General features: G+C 42.1%; 1 protein-coding gene across 6 annotated transcripts in view; it reads left to right on the forward strand.

Moving 5' to 3' along the window:
* CLCN5 (chloride voltage-gated channel 5) overlaps positions 1 to 7431 on the forward strand; it is a 183510-nt gene extending 176079 nt beyond the window's left edge. For 5 of the 6 annotated variants that reach the window (XM_045472188.1, XM_045472183.1, XM_045472184.1 and 2 more), the window contains one exon: positions 517 to 1461. In XM_045472188.1, coding sequence (XP_045328144.1) covers positions 517 to 607 — 91 coding nt within the window. In that variant the 3' untranslated portion in view covers positions 608 to 1461. Of the gene's footprint in view, positions 1 to 516 lie in introns of all 6 variants that reach the window. The other variant, XM_045472182.1, reaches the window with a different exon arrangement.
* Positions 7432 to 21861: the final 14430 nt, after the last annotated feature.

The following is a 21861-nucleotide window of genomic DNA, read 5'->3' on the forward strand; positions in this document are numbered from 1 at the left end:
ATTCATTCAACATTTACTGAATCCCCTACTTCATGCAAGAAGGTATTCCACTAGACTCCATGGAGACACAAAAGTGAATAAGGCCCTTCTCTGCCCTCAAGGAGTGCACAGTGTCACAGGGAACCTAAAAACACAGGAGCATGCATTCCACAACAGCAAACAAGACAAGTGTGTAGATCATGCCGTTGCTGCAAGGGGGTCACGGTCATTGCTGGCCTGTAGGATCAGAGAGGGTGTTCTGGAAGAGCAGCATTTGAACTGAGTGGCAGGAGATAAGGTTCAGATACGTAGGGAATATTTAAAGCAGAGGAAATAGCAAGATGTGAGACGTGAAGTAGAAATGCCTGCAGCCTGTTTAGGGACCCATGTGCCGTCCCATTTGCTGGGCACACATAACACTGTAAGGTGCAGTTAGTGTTTGAAGACAAAGTTGAAAAGGCCTGAGGAGGAAAAGCATCACCATTGAGAATGTTAACTACCGATTTGTTTTTGTTTTGTTGCCTTGTTTTCTTTTAGGCGATTGCTTGGAATCATTACCAAAAAGGATGTGCTAAAGCATATAGCACAGATGGCGAACCAAGATCCTGACTCCATTCTCTTCAACTAGAATCACAGGGTTGTGCTGGATATAAAACAGGAAGGACATTGCAGACCATGGATGTATTTTATTAACTGGGTACCCAAAACACATTTCCCATATTTGGATGGTGAAGTTATATTAGTGTGTTGTCTCTTTCCTATAAGTTAACCAGTTGCACTACATAATCTCTGGAATTTAATCTTCTCTTTAGGAGAAAATACAGTTAGGCTTCTGTGATATCGCATTAGGAAGAGTTCATGAGAGAATAAACAAGATTGCTAGGGTTTAATTCTTTAAAAAATGTTTTTTTTAATTTAAAACATAATTGTTAGCCAATATGCAATCACTGAAAACTATGCAAGAAAAATTCCAACCGTCCTGACCTATAGCCTGCAGAAAGCTCATGACCAAGTCACTTTTTTGGACTCTGTCATTGGTGGAAGATGAAGTGTAAACTAAGGGGCTTTGCTTTTCCGAACACAGAAAGGAAAGCCAGAAGGAAAATAGTAATGCTGTTTTCCAGACTGTGAAAATTCAGTTCAAATGTTTTCTTGTTCCTGTTACAATATTTAGCATTATTAGTTTGTGTGTGTGTATGTGTATGTTAATATCTGATTATAAGACAATGCTGCTTTGGTTAACCTCCTCTAAACAAATTTAGAGAGGTTGACTTTTATAGCTTGCTTGTTCCTGGTACTCTTTTGAAGTGCACAAAGATAAGTTATGGAACTTTCTCCTTGTCTGCCAAAAGGGTGATTTTCCAGATGGTATTTGTTAGTCCAGTAGACAAGGACTTTGCCATGAATTCGTTAGTAACAAGGAATGATTTCTCCAGCTTCTTTGAAATGAATGATTAGTAAAGTTCTAAGCCAAGTCAATGACTAGGAATTTCATGTTTTTTTGTGAGGTCCCAACTAATTCTCTTACCCAGATGCCACCTCCATGAGTGATGGTGCTTTAGGCTTCTGGAATATGTAAGAATAGTAAAGGGAACCAAATCTGGACTGCATACTGATAAACCAGGGAAGATCCTGAGCTGTATCTGCATTCTCATGCATTCCTTCGTAAAGACCACCAGTACTAAAATAACTGGGCACTCATGCCTCCTTCCAGTGTTAAGTACATATAACAGGCCAGTTGTTGTCCCTGTGAACATGAATTAAGGCTTGGGGTACTTTCAAATCCATTTGAGGCATTGGAATAGGATAGGCAGCTGTGACTCCCTTGGGGTTCCTTAGAATTCTAAATAAAATACAGAACCATCCTAAGACCCAGGGGTGTGGACAAGGCCTGGTGACACCAAAGGTGCTTGTATCCAATTGAAAAGGTGCCTGTCTCAATTTTCTACCACCTTTACTGCAGTAGAAAAACATCACACTGTAGGGACGCCTGGTGGAATCACAGAGCTACCACCATCATTCCGATACCAGTTTCATTTTCTGTTGTTGTCCCCATGTGCAGCTGGTACCCCTTGTTTTCCTCCATTCTTTTCCCCTCCCTCTCCTCAGTCCTGAGTCCTGTCTTTGGGATTGAGCGCCATGCCTGGTTAATCATTCCGATTTCAAAAAATAACTTCCAGGGCTAGTTAAATTGTAAACCAGGGCTCAGCAATCTTAGGGCACATGGACCAGAGGGAACACACAGCCATTGGCTTTGCTCTGTAGCCCAGTTGCTGCCACTGTGCCTCCCTCCCTTCCTGTGCAGATGCCCACAGCAGCAAGACTTAACTGCCAGGGCTGCAAGTTCAGCCTTTCCTGTTTGACAAGTCTGTTACCCCCCACCCCCACCCCTTGCACCACCATTCCAGCCTAGAACCATCAGTCACTAGGGATATCCTCCCCCCCCCTTCCCCTTCCCCTTCCCCCAACACCTCAGGGTTCCTCATTTTAAAAGTTGCTGAGCCCTGAATCTAGAATTTCTTTTTCTTCCTTTTCTTTCTTTTTCTTTTTCTTTCTTTCTCTTTCTTTCTTTCTTTCTTTCTTTCTTTCTTTCTTTCTTTCCTCCTTTCTTCCTTTTCTTTTCTTTTCTCTTTTCTTTTCTTTTCTTTTCTCTTCTTTTATTTTCTTTCTTCCCCTAGTTCTTATCTTTCCAACATCTGAAATTCTTTTATTGCCCAGAACTGGACAGCCAAGGCTTTTATTGATTTTTATCTTTCAAATATCAAGGCAGTCACCAGAGTTTCTTTTTTTAAAGTATATCACTCTAACATTTTAATGAAAGAGAAAAAACTCCCTAGGTTATATTCTATTACAGTCATGACTCAGTCACTTTACATCTTTTGTCCCTTCCATGCCACTGATTTCCTCGAATGAGATGAGGCTATGTGCCAGACCACCCCTGTGTATTGCGTAGAAGTCATTCTTATCTGTGTATTTCTGGTTCACTGCCTATCTTTTCTTATTAGCCGTCCAGCTAAAGTTTGCAAAACAGGAAGTGTTAGTATTTCTGGTATTTGATGACAATGAAAAGTTTGGTCTCATTTCATAGGGCAGCAGCGATATGGAGGGTGTCTAAGTTTGCCTTTGTGTTTCTTCTAGGCTCTGTTTTTGATTTTAGACAGATGAGCCAGTGTTAAGGTGCTACTTCAGAGAATATTTCGAGAAATCAGATAACACTGTGCCAAGGTATACTTTCTAGATGCTAAGCACCGATTGGCCCTCCAGAGAATAATAGCCTTTTGATACCTCACTCCTGATAAATCTCATCCATTAACCTCAGCTTCTCAGGAATCCTTGTAACACATATGCTAGAAGTAGCTATAGTGTATGGTATTCATTATATGTCCAATCCTATGGTTTGGCTCAAAAGGTTGGCTAATTGTGGCTACAGTTCTCCGCTAGACTGCTAGCTCAGCACCTTAACACTCTAGAGTTTCTTGTCTTAAGGCAAAGGAAAATGTTCTTTCTGCTATTGCCAATTCAGCAGTTGGACATACTTAACCAACAAACAAAGCTGATACAGGGAGGTCTGTCAGTCGCCTCAAATGGCCACATACCTCAATGGCAAAAGGCTAGATAATCTGTGATTGGCAAATTAATTTGAGTTGAAACTAGTCTGTTTTGGCATTAAGAAAAGAAAATTGCCCGACACAAGGGAAGGAGCTATAAAAGAATGCCAATAAGTGCTTCAAGAGAGTTAGGATTTTCCGAGGGAAAATATGCCGTAGACATCCAGACATTAAAAGAGTGGGAGTCTACAGGTTCATTAAAAGTCTAACTGGTATATTTTGTATAGTCAGGTCTTCAATGTAAATAATTAAAGAAGCCAAAACAGGTAATGCATGGTTATACCATTGGAGGGAAAGAAGCAAGGGACTGAAAATGCAAACTAATGGCCACTTTCAAGGTCGTTTCTATTTGGATGTTTGTTCAGACACTCTCCTCTTTTCTGGCCCCAGCTTCCTTCTGGTTCAGGCCAACTGTCGAGTGGAGGTGGTATAGTCCAAAGAACTGATAGCCTCTGGTGGATAATCTGACACTGATGACACTTTGGATTTTGCCAGTAGGCAGAACAAACGATCAATTCACTGAATGAACAGCAAAGCAGTTCAGTTGTTTTGGCACCAGAGGCTGAAACTGAACCCCTTTTCAGGAAAAGCCGAGCATAGTGTAAATTTCTCTAGCAAGTCTCCAATTTCATTTGAACATGAGAAAGAGAAAGTAATGGGGATTTAGTGTGGTCTAAGGCTGTGAAGTAACTCTGAACCATGATGTTATGAACTCGTTCAGGTGTGGGGGGAGCAAAACTATTTTTAAAAACTCATCATGCAGCAGAGTATGTCATGCACAGAAATCATGGCATATTACATTATAGGTTTTAAGTATTTGAATCACCTGTCTCCATTGGGTCTCAATCTTGGTTTGTGTTGTGATGTGATGAACAGGAAGGTGAACTTACTACCCCATGGTATCTTTGTTTTTGTTTTTTTAATCACAAGGGGTGCAGCTTTTGAAGTTGAGTTTTTAATGAAGATAGCGAAGACAATATTGAGAATTTGAAATGGCCAGTGTGTTTTACATTGCCAGAGTACTTACTGATGACTGGCCATGTTGCCACCCATCAGTTCAGAGAAAGCAGGAGAACATTTTTCATGGTGGTACACAGAATATTGAGCTTGAGAAAACCCTGAGAAAAATTAGAAATTTAGAAAGTAGATGGGAAGTAGGATATTTAGTCCTGAAAAAAATTGATGTCTAAATATGCGGTCTGAACTTAAGTGTCCTAAAACCTTGATTTTTTTTTTAAACCACCTCTGGGTTTGCCTGAATTCCCTTTGGGGAGAGAATTGAAGGATGTGGCAGTGGAAAAGCCCCAGTAAGAAAATATATGAGTTCTTACAAGATGGTTGGAGGAAGGCCATCCTGTGCCCCAAGCCATACATCCTAGCATTTATAAATTGCTTGATCATGTGCCTCAGGTAGAGAAAAAGTCAAGTGGTCTTTCAAAGACTGTGTTTTCCATGTCGGGGACAGGCTCAAAGCAACATTTAGCTGGAGGCAGTCAGCTTTTATGGAGAAGGCTGACCCATGACATCTGCTCACAAAGGAGGGCAACGTCTACTGCCATTGCCTAAATGATAAGCTTTAGGTAGATTTTCTTGAATTTTGATAGCAAAATATTTTTTTTAAATCTCTGTTTTAGCCTCCCTAGAACGTGCTTATTGAAGTGTATGTATGAAAAAGAAAAACGTGAGGGTTTGTCAGATCAGAGCTCAGGGAGTCGTGTCAGTTTGCAGTGAAATTAATGTAATGGACCTGTGGCGACCATTCAGTTTTGCTCTGCCTCAATTTCAGTTGTGTGCTCCAAGGAGAGAAGTTCTTGGAACAGCAAGTGTTTAGCAACTTCACGTTACTCCACAAATGTTTGCTGGCTGCAGTCTCACTTCTAAACATCTGGATCTGGGCAAAGTTTTAAAGTGATGTAAGAAACAAAATTGTTTTTTTCCACCGTGCAGTCCGATTTTGCCGAATTTCCCAGGAAAGAAAGTATATGATGTACAGAGTTCACATTTCTTGGATGGGACCTATCAAGTCACCCTGCCTAATCCCACAGTCATAAATTCCTACCTCTCAGTTCCAGCCAAAGGGTCTTCAGCCTTTGCGTGCACTCACTGCATGCCCAAAGTTTGGCCTTTTAAAAGGAGAAACAGCATATGATGGTTTTTAAAAAATGATCTTTGCCTCTCCTTCTCTCTCTTCTCCCCACCCCCCCTTTTTTTCCTGTCATCCACAAATTCACATTTTTCTCAGTTTGCAAGTGTGCTGTTTTGAATGTGAACCTTGGGGAAAGGACAGCATCTCTCTGAGAATAGAGAATGGAAGATGCTTCTGAGTTGGTGGGCCAAACAGGGCTTTGTGCCACTGAAGAGGCCAAAGCCAGTAGTATTTGTTGAGAGTGTTGAGGGCTTTAGCATCTCAAGGCAGACATATGAAGTAGTCAGAGCTAAACATTATCGTCTACTCATCCAAACCTATTGAAAGTCAGAGGCAGCCTAGGATTTAGTGAGTGAAATGCCATCTGGCAAAATGGGGATGAGGGAGTGGCCTGAGATGGTTTTATCAGGGTGGGAATGTTCAGTCTCATTATCATATTGAGTGTACCTCAAAATACATGGTCCTTTCAAGAGTGCTCATTTTCCATTCTCCATTTCACTTCATCCTTTTTCCTCCCTCCTTTCTCTCTCATTGCCCTGCCTTTTAAGTACTCAGCTTTTCAATAAGTATTTACATTTTTATTATATATTTGGTCCTTTAGGACTATGTAATGATTAAGAATTAATTGCATTCTAGATTTAAAACAATGATGTTTAATATTTTGTTCTTTTAAACTGTCTTTTGAAGCTATGCTGCTAACCAGGTACAGGCCAGAAAGGAGTTGGACCTGACCGACAGCACCCTGGTCATGTCACCTAAGGGTGACATTGATGTCATCATGGTGACTCTTCTCTATTTTACCAAGGCCAGCCTCCTGCTCTTACCTCTGTTCATTCATTCCTGGCTCTGGGAAAAATATTACCCATTGGGTGAGCTGATGAGGCCAGGAAGGTAAGAAAAGCTGGGTTCCTGCCCATGGGCCACATATGAATTCTCTGTAATACGCTCATTTGTAGGGCCGGCTCCAACTGCAGTAGCCAAAGAAAACCTGTCTGACTCCACATTTCAGTTCCTAAGTGTTGGTAAAAGTTCAACTGAAGCTAATGTGTAGATATCGGCAGTAGCTAGGCAAATACAGAAACTAGCATCAACCAAAGCTAATATAGCCCAAGTTTCCCTAGGAAGCTTGGTGCTGAGCTGTTCAGAGCAATTATTTATTGGAGTGTTGCCAACCCTTAAGTCATGCTTTCTTAGCTTTATTCTAGCTTATGGAGATGTTGGTCCCCGTTCATAGGCACAGCCAGTACCAAAGCTATAGCTTACTGCTCACTTCATTTTGCTCCCTAGTCATGCACAGCAACATAGTCTAAAAAGGAAGACATAGGCTGGGGAGTTAGGAGACCTGGTTTCTATTCCTTATGCTTCTACTAACTAGCCTCGAGATCTTAACCGCTCTGTGCCTCAGTGTTCCCATCTGCAAAATGGGGATAGTGTTAATTGCCCTACCTACCTCACAGGGTTGTTGTGAGGATAAACTGAGACAATGAATGGAAAGTACTTTGACAAGTAAGTGCTATGCAAATCATAAGAAATGGAAACAATCATGTTAAAGGCAATGGAATGGACATTGGCAGAAGGGTTAATGGGATTGTCCAGCCCTTTCTCTGTGTGGTATAAACCCGGGTCGCCATTGCTTTATACATTTTCACTTAGCACAGATTTGTAATGATGCATGTAATAAAGCACAGCCTTATCCAACCTGGTGTTTGGTGTGTTTTTGAAGATTCCAAGTTTTATAGCTATTGATTTCTGATCACAGAAGCAGGGAGCAGGGTGGAGGGAATCGGGGAAGGATAGTATAAAAGGTACCTGCAAACTCCTATGAGCAGGCTCACTTCTTAAAATGATTCATAAGGAGCGCCTGGGTGGCTCAGTTGGTTAAGCGTCCGACTTCGACTCAGGTCGTGATCTCATGTCCCATGAATTCGAGCCCCGCATCGGGCTCTGTGCTAACAGCTCAGAGCCTGGAGCCTGCTTTGGATTCTGTGTCTCCTTCTCTCTCTCTGCCCCTCCCCCACTCACGCTCTCTCTCATTCAAAAATAAATAAAAATTTTAAAGACTTTTTGAGTGATTCATTAGATACTTAATTGTTTTTACATTTATAGATTTAGTAGGACTTTTTACCATAAGGAGACAAATGAGGGGCAGCTTGGCATTTTCTGAGAGATCCCAGATACCTCATTTGTTATGGCTACTTAAATGTTCCTGTCTCATATGTTGGTGATACTTTCCTGATGACATGAGAATTAACAGGGAGCTGTATTCTTTTTCTGTCTTTTTGAGCTTTTAGTGATGTAAGATGCTGGGCTTTTACAGGCCTCTTGCCTACAGTCACTCCTTAGAAGAAGTAGGATGGGTGATTGGAATGTTCCTCCAATGAAAAGTAAGGTTGGCAGTACCCTCTTTATGGTATGTGGAGATTAAATTGTTTTCTGTGGGAAACCCTCTGAGGTGACCAAGGAGGGAGGCTTTGTGGGGAGGTGGTTGAATACGCAAACATTTCCTTTTCATGCTTTTGTGGAACACAGAAAACAAAGGAAAGCTATACTTTGAAGTATGGCTTTCCTACTTTCTCTCTTTTCCTGCATCTGATTGCGCCCCCATCCCCTGCCTGTTTCTGTTAGCCAGATCGCTAATAAGGCAGCTTACCACATGTCCCAGTTTTTAAGGTTTGTCGCGTTGATATTTGGTCACACCCGCACTGGTGTTGACTTGTTGCTACTAAGAACTTTAATGCCTTTGGCCTACTTGGTATCATTTCAGGAAGGATACCTCTATATAAAGATAACTCCCTTGTAAGCCTGAAATTCCACAAAGAAATTTGAGTTTCTGATGTTATTTATCATTTTCCTAGACCCCTTTCACACCATCACTATTCTTGCCTCTAATCTCAATACCTTGGGTAAAAAAACAAAAACAAAAAACAATACATCTAGATGTTCCCAGCAATCAACAACTTACTGTGAATTAGAGTGTCATGTCTGGTCACTGTAGGGCTCAGATAAAAGTGGCTCTGGTGGAGTTTGAGGTACAGATCAATACATCATCTGGTACAGGAGCTGTGCAGAGAAACACCTGGAAATGACCACCAGATGTCAGTGCAATCATTAAAATACCAATGTAGCTATGGTTTGGTCAAAAGAGAACTGTGTCTGAGGGTAGGTGAGGCAAGAAGCATTAATTTATACTTACAGTTAGATGGTGGGAATACAAAATTCAATCATAAGGTATTTATCAGACATTCTCTCTTTACTGTGTGTGATAAAGCTTATGCTTTTCTCATTATTAAATCAATCATGGCATTCCTTACTTTTAAGGAGCTTATCTGAATGCTGTCATTTCTTTTTCAGAGCAGTGTCCTGAAAAAAATGAGAAAAGAAGGACTCCAGTCCTTCCCTCATTAGGATGGCTAGATAGTGTATGATTAGGATACTTTTGACATGGTGGTGTTAATAGTTACCTAGGAAAACAGGTGTCAATTGGAGCTATTGTACATATCTTAGTTTGGGCCGCTATGACAAATTATCATAGAGTGGGTGGCTTACAAACAACAGGAATTTATTTCCCATTGTTCTGGAGGCTAAAAGTCCAAGATCAGGATGCCACCATGGTCGGTCTTGGTGAGACCCCCTCTCCTGGGTCAGACACTAGTAACAGCTCATTATATCCTCACATGGCAGAAAGAACTAGAGAAGTCTCTGGAGCCCCTTTTATAAGGGCACTAATCCCATCCATGAGGGCTTCACCCTCCTGACCTCATCACCTCCCCATGTCCAAATACCATCACAGTGGGAATTAGGTTTTTAATATATGAATTTTGGAGGGACACAAAGGAAGAAGTGTGGTAGAAGTAGGTAACTGTTATTCTCTTCCTCAGGGATCTCCAGCTCTTGGCCTTTGGACTCTAGTTCCAAAACTCCCAAGCTCCTTCTCTAGGATCTCAGGCCCTGCTCTTCCCTTGAGCTCCCAAGGCCCATCTCCTAGCCTCTCTTCCCTCCTTCATAATAAGCAATTTCAACTGCTACTGGGATGTGAGGTAAGAGAGGTGTTCGAACAACCACAAGTGATAAAGTCTTGTTCTCAAAAAAGAATAGCAGGTCTCTGGGCAGAGAGCAACATTCAGGGTGGCAGAAGATATTTTTGGCTTTTGACTCCCCTTAGGCCTCCTTAAGCCTAGGAAAAAGTTCCCTGTCTATACATTACCCACTGCGAGTGTCTTGATTCAGGAGGCTGAAGATAAAATGGAAGATGGTAGATAGATAGATAATAGAGAAAGAAAGAAAGAAAGAGAAAGAAAGAAAGAAAGAAAAAGAAAGAAAAGAAAGAAAGAGAAAGAAAAGAAAGAGAAAGAAAGGGAAAAGTATAGGATTTGCAACCAGAGGACCTAGACTCAAGGCTTATTGTAAGGGAACTGCTGCCTCTCTCAATCAAACAAAACTCGGGATCTCTAAGATTGACTCTGAAGGAAGAATCTCCTCTTGAAAATGGACTTCTGGGGGCACCTGGGTGGTGCAGTCAGTTGAGTGTCTGACTTTAGCTCAGGTCATGATCTCTCAATTCGTCCATTCAATCCCCACGTTGAGCCTTGTGCTCACAGCTCAGAGCCTGGAGCCTGCTTCAGATTCTGTGTCTCCCTCTCTCTCTGCCCCTCCCCTGCTGATACTCTCTCTTTCTCTCTCTCTGTCTCAAAAATAAATAAACATTTTAAATGAAAAAAAAAAGAAGAAAATGGGCTTCTGGATCTCACAATATGGCTGTGAGCTCCATAAGATTCTCCTCACCGTTTAGGCAATTTTTCTGGTTATTTCACTGGCCTAGGGGTGCATGGGAGATCACTTCTCTTTAAATATCCTGGCCTAAGTGTGCCTCTATAGCACAGCTGAGATGGAGGTAGAATTTTTAATCTAAAAGCTCAGGGAAAATAAAATGTGATGTGCAACAAGCTCATTGGGCATATCCTGACTATGCATCAGAATGATCTGAAATAGGTATTAAAATACAGATTCCCAGAGGTTTGGTGCTAAATCTTGGACTTGTACTTGGAAAACCATACGGGAATACTACAGGCTTCACCTCCCAACCCTGAGCCTTATCAGCCTCCTACATGGTGGGAGCCATCTTAGCACCACCTGGGAGAACTCATTATCCTACCTGTGAACTCTTTTGTCCCAAGTACTAGGTACAGGGCCCAGCCCAGAGCAGGACCTCCAACAACACAGCACAAATGGGATGGCTGTTTGTGTAAAGCTTGCCTTCTTTAGTTCCTGTTTCTTGCTTGAAGATGTGTCTCTTTCCAAAATTACACCACCTTCCAGGGTCACCACATTTACCTACCCACAGCAGTTATTTTAGAAGTTACTACCTAATGATCACCATCTCATACAACCCTTTGCAAGTGATGGAGGGCATGTTTATTTCAGGCTCTGCTACTCATTTGGCTCATGGTTTGACCTCTCTTAACCTCAGGAATCACATCTGTAGAGTAGGAATCACGATAAAAACTGCCTTATTGGATTGTTGAGATGAATTGAAACTGGGAATGAAAACTGAGCTTTATAGGGTGCCTGGGTGGCTCAGTCGGTTAAGCCTCCAACTTCGGCTCAGGTCATGATCTCAAAGTTTGCAAGTTCAAGCTCTGCGTCAGGCTCTGTGCTGACAGCTCGGAGCCTGGAGCCTGCTTCGGATCCTCTGTCTCCCTCTCTTTCTGTCCCTCCCTCCTCCCCCAACCCTCTCTCTCAAAAATAAACATTAAAAAAATCTCTAAAAAAAGAAAACTGGGCTTTACAAGTTGGCTATACAAACATCATCACTATTCACTTGCTCGTGAGGGCTGAAGGATAATGTATGAGAATAGTCAATTTATCTATGGCTATACCACCCTGAACACACCCCATCCCATCTGATCTTGGAACCTAAGCAGGGTTGGGCCTGGTTAGTACATTGATGGGAGAATAGTCAATTCATAACCAATGTTTATTGGGCACCACGAGGTATTAAGGATTCAATGAAAGGAAAACACAGGCCCATTCCCTAGATGACAATCTAAATCACAGTCAATTTAGAATGGCAGAAACCAGTAGTCTATTCCAGTGACAGAATATTTTTTTCCAAGTCCAGTATCTATGGGCTTGGCAGCCTCTCCTGAATATTAGCAGAATTTTGGCATCTCCTCTCCCACCAAAATATTTCCTGATCATTTCTGCCTCTGAGACTGGAATATAACACCAAATCAGGACATCCCAGGTACACTCAAACCAATCTGTCAGCTATGGTTCTCAAGAAGGATGCACCCACTTCATTCTTTCTGGCTCTAATGCCCACTTGGCCACATCTGAAGCTGGCAAAGTTACCTGGAGAACTATTCCTCACCCTAGGTACCACCCAGCCTGACAAAGCCAATTTTACCTCTTTCCTCTTTGCCTGTCCTCCAGCATAACTCCTGTTTCTAGTTCCAGTCACAAAACAAAAACTCCATTATATGTGGATAAATACCAACAGCATGGCTGTGTGTATGTGGAGAGTGGAGAGGAAGGTTGTCTACACTAGCAGCCATATGCTAGAAATGATTTATTACACAAATACCCTTGAACTTCACAACAACCCCATGAGACAGGCAAAATATGAGGAAACTAAGACCAAGACTTGGTTGTGATTTGTTCAGTATCTCAGAGGCAGGAAGTGCCGTAACAGAAACTGTCTCTCATTGCTTTTGATCTCAAGTCCAATGAGCTTTCTACGACTAATCTTGTGGCTTAGTGCTGTTCATCCTGACCATTTCTGGATCAGTTTATGGGAAGGAGGTAATAGGAGCCCATCTGGTTGGGCAGTTGGCCTAGTGTTAAAAATTTACTGTGGTAAGAATCTGTGTAGAAACTGTGTAGAGATTATCAGAGACAATTCTAGGAAGGGGATCTCCAAAGGTTTCTTTTAAAATGTGGATGTGTAGGGGTGCCTGGGTGGCTCAGTTGGTTGAGCGTCCAACTTTGGCCTAGGTCATGGTCTTGCAGTTCCCGAGTTCGAGCCCCGTGTTGGCCTCTGTGCTGACACCTCAGAGCCTGGAACCTGTTTCAGATTCTGTGTCTCCCTCCCTCCCTCCCTCCCTCTCTCTCTCTCTCTCTCTCTCTCTCTCTCTGCCCCTCCCCCGCTCATACTCTGTCTCTCTCTCAAAAATAAATAAACATTAAAAAATAAAATGTGGATGTGTAGAAGAGTGAGGCACGGGAATGGATAGGGCTGGAGGAACAGTGTCTCAGAGCCTGTATTTGCTAATTTACCTCTGTTGGTATTATTTGAGGTTTTTACCAAGCTTTTATAATTTTTTTAATTGTACACATCCAGGAAAAGAACACAATATTTTTATTTGTAGTTATACAAATGTGTTCATCTCCTCAATTGGAAGCTAAATTTGTTTTTCCTGTGAACTAATGATAAATAATGAAAACTAAAGCCTCAAGTCCAGTAAGTGGTTGTTATGAGAATTCCCATCCCTAGCAGGAGGGCCATATGACTCATGCAAGCACAGGAGGCTGTATTCTCTCATAATCTAACATAGCAGCAAGAACGATCCTTTTAAAACATAAATTTTATCATGCCACTTGCCTGGTTTGAAAGCCTTTGGTGACTTCCCATTACATCGAGGACAAATCCAACCCCCTTACCCTGGCCTCTCAGGCCTTCTGTACTCTTCATCTGGCCTGCCTCTCTAACCTCATGTTATGCGTTGAATTGTTTCTACCTAAAATTTATATGTTGAAGTCCTAACCCCAGAACCTCAGAATGTAATCTGATTTGGGAATAGGGTTGTTGCAGATGTAATTAGTTAAATTACTATGAAGTCATACTGGAGTAGGGTGGGCCCTACTCCAATATGACCAGTGTCCTTATACAAAGGAAAACTTTGGGGGCACCTGGGTGGCTTAGGTAGTTAAGCATCTGACTTCACCTCAGGTCATGATCTCGTGGTTTGTGGGTTCGAACCCTGCATCAGGCCCTGTGCTGACAGCTCAGAGCCTGCTTGGGATGCTCTTTCTCCCTCTCTCTCTGCCCCTGTCCTGCTCTCTCTTTCTCAAAATAAATAAATAAACTTAAAAAAATCCTTTAAGTAAAAAAAATAAGAAAAAAAATTGGAAACAAGCACACATACAGGGAGAATACCATGTGAAGGTGAAGGCAGAGGTCAGGATGATGCTTCCTGAAGGCATGTCATAGATTGCCAGAAAAGCACTAGTAGCTAGGAGGGAGGCATGAATAGATTCTCCCTCGTGGCCTGAGAAGGAGCCAGCCCTGCTGACACCTTGATCTCGATACCTTGATTTCGAACTTCTGGCCTCCAGAACTGAGACAGTGCACTCCTGTTGTTTATGCCCCTGGTTTGTGGTACCACTTTGCTATGGCAACACTAGGAAACTAATACACCTCATTTCTCAGTACTTACCCCTTCTGTTACTTGCTCTTAGCACACTATCTTCTTTTTTTTATTCACCACATGGTTTATTCCTGCCTCAGGATCTTGGCACTAGCTGTTTCATCTCTCTCAGATGTGTGTCCCTCAGACTTTTACGTAACTTGCTCTTTCTCGTTATTCAGTTTATTTATTTATTTATTTATTTATTTATTTATTTATTTTTAATTTTTTTTTAACGTTTATTTATTTTTGGGACAGAGAGAGACAGAGCATGAACGGGGGAGGGGCAGAGAGAGAGGGAGACCCAGAATCTGAAGCAGGCTCCAGGCTCTGAGCCATCAGCCCAGAGCCCGACGCAGGGCTCGAACTCACGGACTGCGAGATCGTGACCTGAGTTGAAGTCGGACGCTTAACCGACTGTGCCACCCAGGCGCCCCTCATTATTCAGTTTAAATGTCTGTTATAGAGGCCTTCTCTGACCTCCCAGTCATTCTTAATTGCTTCATGCTCTTTTTTTCCCCTCTTGTGTACTCATCATCATCTGATGTTTTCTTGTTTATTTGTTTATAGTCCCCCAGTTAGAATGTAAGTGCCATAGGGAGTTTGTTCCCCACTGTATCCCCAGCTTCTACCCAGACACACCTGGTACACTACAGGCACTCGATAAATATTTGTTGAATGAATGAATGAGGGAATGAGTGGGAAAAATTCGATAAATTATTTTTATTTTTTTATTTTTAAAAATTTACATCCAAAATTAGCATATAGTGCAAGAGTGATTTCAGGAGTAGATTCCTTAATTTCCATTACCCATTTAGCCCATCCCCCCTCCCACAACCTCTCCAGTAACCCTCTGTTTGTTCTCCATATTTATGAGTCTCTTATGTTTTGTCCCCCTCCCTGTTTTTATATTATTTTTGTTTCCCTTCCCTTATGTTCATCTGCTTTGTCTCTTAAAGTCCTCATATGAGTGAAGTCATATGATTTTTGTCTTTCTCTGACTAATTTCACTTAGCATAATACCCTCCAGTTCCATCCACGTAGTTGCAAATGGCAAGATTTCATTCTTTTTGATTGCTGAGTAATACTCCATTGTGTGTGTATGTATGTATGTATGTATGTATGTATGTATGTATATACACATTTTCTTTATCCATTCATCCATCGATGGACATTTGGGCTCTTTCCATACTTTGGCTATTGTTGATAGTGCTGCTATTAACATGGGGGTGCATGTGTCCCTTTGAAACAGCACACCTGTATCCCATGGATAAATGCCTAGTAGTGCCACTGCTGGGTCGTAGGGTAGTTCTATTTTTAGTTTTTTGAGGAAGCTCCATACTGTTTTCCAGAGTGGATGCACCAGCTTGCATTGACACAAACAATGCAAAAGAGATCCTCTTTCTCTGCATCCTCACCAACATCTGTTATTGCCTGGATTGTTAATGTTAGCCATTCTGACAGGTGTAAGGTGGTATCTCATTGTGGTTTTGATTTGTATTTCCCTGATGATGAGTGATGTTGAGCATTTTTTCATGTGTTGGTTGGCCATCTGGATGTCTTCTTTGGAGAAGTGTCTGTTCATGTCTTTTGTACATTTCTTCACTGGATTCTTTGTTTTCTGGGTGTTGAGTTTGATAAGTTCTCTATAGATTTTGGATACTAACCCTTTATCTGATATGTCATTTGCAAATATCTTCTCCTATTCTGTCGGTTGCCTTTTAGTTTTGCTGATTGTTTCCTTCGCTGTGCAGAAGCTTTTCCTTTTGATGAGGTCCCAGTAGTTCATTTTTGCGTTTGTTTCCCTTGCCTCCGGAGATGTGTTGAGTAAGAAGTTGCTGCGGCCAAGATCAAAGAGGTTTTTGCCTGCTTTCTCCTCGAGGATTTTGATGGCTTCCTGTCTTACATTGAGGTCTTTCATCCACTTTGAGCTTATTTTTGGGTATGGTGTAAGAAAGTGTTCCAGGTTCATTCTTCTGCATGTCACTGTCCAGTTTTCCCAGCACCGCTTGCTGAAGAGACTGTCTTTATTCCATTGGATATTCTTTCCTGCTTTGTCAAAGATTAGTTGGCCATACATTTGTGGGTCCATTTCTGGGTTCTCTATTCTGTTCCATTGATCTGAGTGTCTGTTCCTGTGCCAGATAAATTCTTTTTTCTTTTAGATTTGTGCTGGTTTTTTTTTTTTGAAATTTTTAAAATGTTTATTCATTTTTTTAAAGAGAGAGACAGAGAGAGAGAATGAGTAGGGGAGGGGAAGATTGAGAGGGAGACACAGAATCCGAAGCAGGTTCCAGGCTCTGAGCTATCAGCACAGAGCCTGATGCAGGGCTCGAACCCACGAACTATGAGATCATGACCTGAACCAAAGTTGGACGCCCAACTGACTGAGCCACCCAGGTGCCCCATAAATTATTTTTTTTAAGTTTGTTTATTTTGAGAGAGATAGAGACAGCACGAATGGGGGAGGGGCAGAGACCGAGGGAGAGAGAGAAAATCCCAAGCAGGCTCCGCACTGCCAGTGCAGACCCCAATGCAGGGCTTGAACTCACGAAACCGTGAGATCATCACCTGAGGTGAAACCAAGAGTGGGGCACTTAAACTGAATGAGCTACCCAGGCACCCTTTGATAAATTCTTAATGAATGAATGAATCTATCATTCATTCATTGATATGATAGAATGAATCTATCTAGGGGCGCCTGGGTAGCTCAGTCAGTTAAGCGTCTGACTTTGGCTCAGGTCATGATCTCACGGTTTGTGAGTTGGAGCCCCGCATAGGGCTCTGTGCTGACAGCTCAGAGCCTGGAGTCTGCTTCAGATTCTGTACCTCCCTCTCTCTGCCCCTCCCCTGCTCATGCTCTGTCTCTCTCTGCCTCTCAAAAATAAATAAACGGTAAGAAAAAGAAAGAATGTATCGAATCTAATGATATTCATTCATTCATTAAGAATTTGTCGGGGCGCCTGGGTGGCTCAGTCAGTTAAGCGTCCGACTTCGGTTCAGGTCATGATCTCGTGGTTCATGAGTTCAAGCCTATGTCGGGCTCTGTGCTGACAGCTCAGAGCCTGGAGCCTGTTTCCGATTCTGTGTCTCCCTCTCTCTCTCTGACCCTCCCCCATTCATGCTCTGTCTCTCTCTGTCTCAAAAATGAATAAACATCAAAAAAAAAAAAAGAATTTGTCGAATGTCTACTACTTGATAGCCACTGTGATACAACTCAAGGCACAAAGGCAAATAAGATAGGGTCTCTGCCCCTTAGACTTTCTAAAAGTCTGTGGCTACTGCCTGGTGCCAGTACTGGTGTAGGAGAAAGAGCATGGGCTTTGGAGTCTGATAGGTCTAAGTTCATATCCTAGGTCTGTCACTTACTAGCTGTGTGATCCCAGGAAAGGCACCTAACCTCTCTGTACATGAGTAATCTCTTTTGCCAAATGCAGATAATATTAATACCTGACGCAGGAAGTTGTAGTAAGGCTTTAAATGACATAATGTGTATAAAAAGCTTAGCATTTGGAACCCAGTAGATGCTTTAAAAATGGCATTCCACTTCTACTTTAATTAAATAACCAGAGTCCATCTGCTTACAGGTATTTGCTTCCTTTTGGGGGGAAATTAGCAGTTCCCTAGGACAGTAGTAGAAATAATTCAGCCTAAAGGGAGCCCCTGAGTGGCCCCAGTGCTTTTATCAGGGATCTCTGAGGAGCCATTCAGGTGGAGGAGCCCCATATTGGAAATAAACACCCAACCTATTTCCCTTCATATCCCATATATGAAGTAGTCATTCAATAATTTGTTTGTTCATTCATTCATTTATTTAGTAATTACTTATTGAACATGTATTCTGTGTCAGGCACTGTGCTCAGCGCTGGGGATAGAGTAGCAAACAACACAGATATGGTCTTTATCTTCACAGGGCTTAGAGTCTAGTAGAGGTATTTCTGTTTTGTTTTTTAGGTACCCTTTCATCAAATATTCATTGGGCCTGACAGTTTTTCTCTATTTAGGGGGAATGGTGACCATGGTCACCAGTTGTCATGCCACCACCAGTGGTTACCCAGATGAACAAGTGGTCCTGGATCTGGGGCAGGTATAGGCAGTGGTGTTTATCCTTGGGATTTTTTGGGCTTGGGAACCCTCTGAAAATTATCTTCAAAAAAAAAGTTCCACATATTGAGTGCTTGGTCTGTTTCATGCACTAGACTCCTTATTTCACATCTATTATTTCATTCAATCCCCATGACAACCTTGAGAAACAGACACTTTTATTAAAATACTTTATGTAGGGGGGCACCTGCATGGCTCAGTGGATTAAACATCCAACTTCGGCTCAGGTCATGATCTCATGGTTCGTGAGTTTGAGCCCCATGTTGGGCTCTGTGCTGACAACTAGGGTCCTGGAGCCTTCTCTGGATTCTGTCTCCCTCTCTCTCTGCCCCTCCCCCACTTGTGCTCTGTCTCTTTCTCTCAAAAAAATGAATAAACATTTAAAAAATTAATTAAAAAAAACTTTATGTTGGGGCACATGGGTGGCTCAATCAGATAAGTGTCCAACTCTTGATTATGGTTCAGGTCATGATCTCACAGTTAGTGAGTTCGAGCCCTACATCAGGCTCTGCACTGACAGCGCAGAGCCTGCTTGGGATTCTCCCTCTCTGCCTCTCTCTCTGCCTCTCCCCTGCTCATGTTCTCTCTCTGTCTCTCAAAATAAATAAAAATAAACCCCCAAAATAAAATATTTTATGTCAGGTGAGGAAAGGGAAGCTCATGCTGGTGAGAAAGTGAAAGTGAAAGTGAAGTGACTTGCCCTAGGTTACATCAATAAATCCAAGTCCAGATCTGTATTATTTCTGAGCCTCTTTCTATACCACAATCCTTCAATTTTTCCATAGGATATTTCTGCTAAGAAAGCATTGCACAGGGTTGACTTCTGGAAGCTAGGAGATCCCTTGAAAGAAAAAGTAAGGGTCCACTATATAGACAAAATTCCCTAAGTTTCCATACCTTCTTGTATTAATTATCTATTCCTGTATAACACCAGTGTCATAAACCTAGCAGCTTAAAATAACACACATTTATTATATCACAGTTTCTGTAGGTCAGGAGTCTCGACACAGATTATCTGGGTTCTATGTAAAGGCTGTGATCAAGATGTTGGCCACATCTGGGATCTCATCTGAGACCCGACTGGAGAAGAATCCATATCCAAGCTCACATGATTGTTGGTAGAATTCAATTTCTTGTGGGCTGCTGGACTGAATGTCTTAGTTCCTAGCTTGCCAACAGCTGGAGGGCACTCTTGTTTCCTCGCTGTGTTAGGGTTCTTCAGAGACACAGAACAGAGAGAGAGAGAGACAGAGAGACAGAGAGACAGAGAGAGAGAGGGAGAGAGGGAGGGAGGGAGAGATAGAAGAAAGAGAGAGAGAGAGAGGGACATATTTTAAGGAATTGGCTCATGAAATTATGGAGGTGGCCAGTTCAAAATCTGCAGGGTGGGCCAGCAGCCTGCACACTCACGTAAGAGCCAATGTAAGTCTAGGGCTGTCTGCTGACAGGATTCTCTCTTGCTTGGGGGAAGTCAGTCTTTTATTTTATTTGGGCCTTCAACTGATTGGGTGAGTCTTCAGTGGATTTAACTGGGGTTGAGTCCATTAGAAAAAAAGACATACCCACAGATCTGTTCAAGATAAGCCCTTCTCTATCTTGGACTCCTGAGATCGCCAGGTACACAGCTCGTAAACTCTCTAAAGGAAAGACCCTATTGTTCAAGACGTTCCATGAGGCACACCCTTAAATCTCTTGAAAGGGCCTTTTGTGTGACTGAACACCACTCTGATCCTTTGATCTTTCTGAAGACTAACAAAAGTTTGTACAGTCACTCTCTCAGCTTTTTCTTTGTCTCATCCTTTCCGACCAGTGTTCTGAAGCCATTTCTTTCTTTCTTTCTTTCTTTCTTTCTTTCTTTCTTTCTTTCTTTCTTTCTTTCTTTCTTTCTTTCTTGTAGAGCAGATATCTAAGAATTTATTGATCCAGAATAACTAAAACTTTTATCCATTGAGTAATAACTCCCCATTTCCCATACTCCCTCACTTGTGAAAACCACTATTGTATTCTCTGCTTCTGAGAATTTGGTTATTTTTAGATGCCCCATATAAGTGGAAACACCACAAGTGCCAACTGACAGATGAACAGATAAAGAAAATATGGTACAGACACAAAATGGAACATTATTTGGGTGTCAAAAAGAAGGAAATCCTGCCATTTTTTTTTTTTTAATTTTTTTTTCAACGTTTATTTATTTTTGGGACAGAGAGAGACAGAGCATGAACGGGGGAGGGGCAGAGAGAGAGGGAGACCCAGAATCAGAAACAGGCTCCAGGCTCTGAGCCATCAGCCCAGAGCCCGACGCGGGGCTCGAACTCCCGGACCGCGAGATCGTGACCTGGCTGAAGCCGGACGCTTAACCGACTGCGCCACCCAGGCGCCCCGGAAATCCTGCCATTTGTGAAGCCATTTCTTAATTTTAGCATCTTCTGCCATCTGGAGAGACTGAAAATCATCAAGTCCTGGTTCCTTTTTGGTTTAACAGTTCTCCCTCAATTTATCTCTCATTTCACATTTTACTATGAACAGCAAGAAGAAACCAGGCCACACCTTCAACACTTTGCTTGGAAGTCTTGTTAAGCAAATAAGCAAGTTCATTACCTAACGTGTTCTACTTTCCATATAACTTCAGGCAACAATTTCAATAAGCTTTTTTCCACTACTTAAAAGGGATTCCCCAACAGCCCTGTGCCTGCCACATGGTAAGTGCTTAATAAATTTTACTATTGCTATTACTCTGTATACAGTAGCAAAAATAACACCTATTTTCCAACGTTATTCTGAGAATTCCATGAGATCATACATGAAACTTCTTGGTATATAGTAGGTATGTAGATCCCTTCCTTTACTTCTGCTAGAGACTGAATGTGTCCTCCTAAAATTCATGATGTTGAAGCTCTAACCTTTAGTGTAGCTGAAACTGGCGTAAGAAAGTAACTAAGGTTGAATGATGTTATAAGGGTGGGGCTCTGGCCCAGCAAGATTAGTGTCCCTTTAAGAAGAGACACCAGTTGCCTATAAGAGATATGGAGAGAAGACTGTCATGTGAAGACAGAAGCAGATACTGGAATCATACCGTCACAAGCCAAAGAATGCCTGGGGCCCCTGGAAGGTAAAGAAAACAAGGAAAGATTCTCCCCTAGAGGTTTTGGAGGGAGCTTTCTTGGTGTACTTCTAGCCTCCAGAATTGTGAAAAAATAAATTTCTGTTGTTCTAAGCTAAAAGAAAAAAAAAAAAAACCGAAGGAGAAGAGACACCAGAACACTCTCTCTCTCTCTCTCTCTCTCTCTCTCTCTGTCTTCCTTTGTGTGCATTCACTGAGGAAGGGCTATCCATGTGAGGACACAATGAGAAGGCAATTGTCTCCGAGCCAGAAAGGGAGCTCTCATCAAAAATTGAGCATGTTGGAGGGTGCCTCAGTCTGTTAAACGTCCAACTTTGGCTCAGGTCATGATCTCGCAGCTCGTGAGTTCAAGTCCCGCGTAGGGCTCTGTGCTGACAGCTCAGAGCTTGGAGCCTGCTTCAGATTCTGTGTCTCTCACTTTTTCTGCCCCTCCCCTGCTTGAGCTCTGTCTCTCTCTCTCCAAAAAATAAAAAGCATTAAAAAATAAAAAATGCAAAT

Source organism: Leopardus geoffroyi, chromosome X (assembly GCF_018350155.1).
Source record: "Leopardus geoffroyi isolate Oge1 chromosome X, O.geoffroyi_Oge1_pat1.0, whole genome shotgun sequence".
Classification (NCBI taxonomy): domain Eukaryota; kingdom Metazoa; phylum Chordata; class Mammalia; order Carnivora; family Felidae; genus Leopardus; species Leopardus geoffroyi.